The sequence below is a fragment of the Lipotes vexillifer genome, unplaced genomic scaffold, assembly GCF_000442215.2.
Source record: "Lipotes vexillifer unplaced genomic scaffold, Lipotes_vexillifer_v1.1 scaffold236, whole genome shotgun sequence".
Taxonomy (NCBI): Eukaryota; Metazoa; Chordata; class Mammalia; order Artiodactyla; family Lipotidae; genus Lipotes; species Lipotes vexillifer.
In genome coordinates, this window is record NW_006773295.1 from 996,075 (window position 1) to 998,936 (window position 2,862).

The window sequence follows — 2,862 nt, forward strand, 5'->3', positions numbered from 1 at the left end:
GCATTCCTGGTCTCATACGTAACCTTCCAGGGGTACCGTATGTATATACTGGCTATATACATATTTCCCCTGCTCTTTTGAAGGGCTACTAGCTGTTATTTGGAGGCGCCATTAACTGGCCTCCTACCAAAGAACCAGCTGAGAAAGTGCCTGGGTCTCTTCTCTCCTGGCTAATACTTATACTTTAAGCTTGATTTTCAAGTCTGCAATGTTGAAAATAGCACGGAACCTACTCAGGAGATACAGTTCAAGTTTCTGCTCTACTGTGCGACCCTGGGAAAATATTTAACCTCCCTGATCCTCAGCTGCCTCATCTATAAAATGGGATGGCATATGTGTCAAATGTGAGCAAATGCTAGTGCTTACCTGGAGCCTTGTATTGAGGACTGTGAGAGTGTATCTTGGCCCAGTAGCAAAGTACGCAGGGGTTGATTAGTGATGTCTCCCTTGGACACAGGTTAGGAAAGGGGTGGTGTGTGTGCTGTGTGTCTGTCATCACTGGATTAGATGATTTCTAAGTTCTAGCTGTAAGCTCCTCTGGCTCAGCATCCTAGGAATGAGAAAGAACCACGGGCATGGTTAGGTGAACCAATTCCAGCATGGTGAACCAATGCTGGAAGATGGGATTGGCCAGTGTTTTGCTAATGGCTCTCTGTGCCCACAGAGTTCACCCACGCAGGGCAGGGTGGGCTGATTGAAGAGCCCATGGGCGATGAGCTACCAACCAAGAAGGGTCGGAGAAACCGTTTCAAATGGGGCCCAGCATCCCAGCAGATCCTGTTCCAGGCCTACGAGAGGCAGAAGAACCCCAGCAAGGAGGAGCGGGAGGCGCTGGTGGAGGAGTGTAACAGGTAGAATGGCTGGTGGTCAGCAGGGCTGGTTTGGTCTGGGCTGGGGGAAGGCGAGGGGGGCTCTCGGTCCTGAGGGAGTCTCCCCACGTTTTTTGTTTGTTTTTTTTTGCGGTACGCGGGCCTCTCACTGCTGTGGCCTCTCCCGTTGCGGAGCACAGGCTCCGGACGCGCAGGCTCAGTGGCCATGGCTCACGGGCCCAGCTGCTCCACGGCATGTGGGATCTTCCCGGACCGGGGCACGAACCCGTGTTCCCTGCATCGGCAGGCGGACTCTCAACCACTGCGCCACCAGGGAAGCCCAGCTCCCCAGGTTTTGAGAGCTCTTGCTGTTGGCCCAGGAGTTCTCAGCTCCTGTTCAGTGTCTGACACCTAGCTCCATTCCTGGCACCCACCCCCCACTGACCCAAGCAGCCCTTGAGTGGCTGCTCGTCTCACTCATCCTCACTACAACCTTACACTTACTGGGCTCACTCTATAACTGAAGAGATTAAGAGAGGCTAAGTCACTTGCTCAAGGTTGCACAGCAGACTGGGCTCGGAACCCAGGTCTGCCAGCCTCAGCAAATACTCAGGTAGAGCCCTACTTCTCAGAATCCTCCCCCCAGCCCCAGGGGAGGGTTCTTCTGTGCCTGATCCAGAGGCTCATGAGTGGCCATTTCTGCAGGGCGGAGTGCATCCAGAGGGGGGTGTCACCCTCACAGGCGCAGGGGCTGGGCTCCAACCTCGTCACAGAGGTGCGCGTCTACAACTGGTTTGCCAATCGGCGCAAGGAAGAAGCCTTTCGGCACAAGCTGGCCATGGACACGTACAGCGGGCCGCCACCAGGGCCAGGCCCAGGCCCTGCGCTGCCTGCCCACAGCTCCCCTGGCCTGCCCCCACCGGCCCTCTCCCCTGGTAAGGTCCACGGTGAGTGCCACGTGGGCAGGGGGATTGGGACGGTGGGTAGAGGGAATATGGGGGTGGGTGGGAGAGTTGGGGAGCACCACCCCAGTGGCAGCAGCCACCCAAACCTCTTAGCACTTCCTTACGGCTCCAACTCCACTCTATTTGCACTGCTCTATCCACTCCACCCCTCTCCATTCCATTGACCACTCAACTTCGCCCACTGTACTCCATTCCATCCACTCCACCCTCACTTGCTTTCAGTTACTTCAACTCATTCCAGATCAAACCAACTCAATTCATTTCAGCTCAGTTCAATTCAATTCAATTCAGTTCAACTCATTGTAATCTAATTTAGTTCATTTAAATTTGGAATAGTTTGATCCAATCCAATTCCCAATTGATTCAGTTTAGCTAAATGTATTTCAAGGAAATTCAGTTAATTTTGTATCAGTTCAATTTCAATCCAATTCAACTCAATCAATCTCAATTCATTTCTGGTTTGATTCAATGGTACTCAGTTTCATTCAACTAATTCCAGTTCATTCTGTTCAACTCAAGTTTGCTGCGGTTTAATTTCATTACTGTCAATTCAGTTTGGCTCAGTTGTCTTTTTTTTTTTTTTGGCCACACCACACTGCACGGCATGCGGGATCTTACCCCGACCAGGGATCAAACCCCGTGCCTCCTGCAGTGGGAGCGCAGAGTCTTAACCACTGGACTGCCATGAAAGTCCCTGGCTCAGTTGTCTTTTATTGAGCACCTACTTGTGTTCAAGGAGTTGGAAGCAACCAGCACAGGGCCTGGCAGGAAATGGACATTCAAGCAAAGTCTGCTGGCTGCATAAAGATGGGGTGAGGGGTCTGCGCAAACCAATGCAGTTTGGAATGATGGGGGCCATGGAGGCGGGCAGGGAAGTGGGGTGCTGAGGCTGGACACTGCTCCCGCTCCAGGAGTGCGCTATGGACAGCCTGCAACCAGTGAGGGGGCGGAAGTGCCCTCAAGCAGTGGTGGTCCCTTGGTGACAGTGTCTGCACCCCTGCATCAAGTGTCCCCCACAGGTCTGGAGCCCAGTCACAGTCTGCTGAGTACAGAAGCCAAATTGGTGAGTGTCCCGTCCCATCCCCCCC

At 53.3% G+C, this 2,862-nt stretch overlaps 1 protein-coding gene across 1 annotated transcript in view; it reads left to right on the forward strand.

Annotated features, from left to right (window-relative positions):
• HNF1A (HNF1 homeobox A) overlaps positions 1–2,862 on the forward strand; it is a 16,569-nt gene that overhangs the window by 8,441 nt on the left and 5,266 nt on the right. The window contains exons 3-5 of the mRNA XM_007448202.1: positions 665–851; positions 1,515–1,756; positions 2,686–2,837. Coding sequence (XP_007448264.1) covers positions 665–851; positions 1,515–1,756; positions 2,686–2,837 — 581 coding nt within the window. The remainder of the gene's footprint in view (positions 1–664; positions 852–1,514; positions 1,757–2,685; positions 2,838–2,862) is intronic.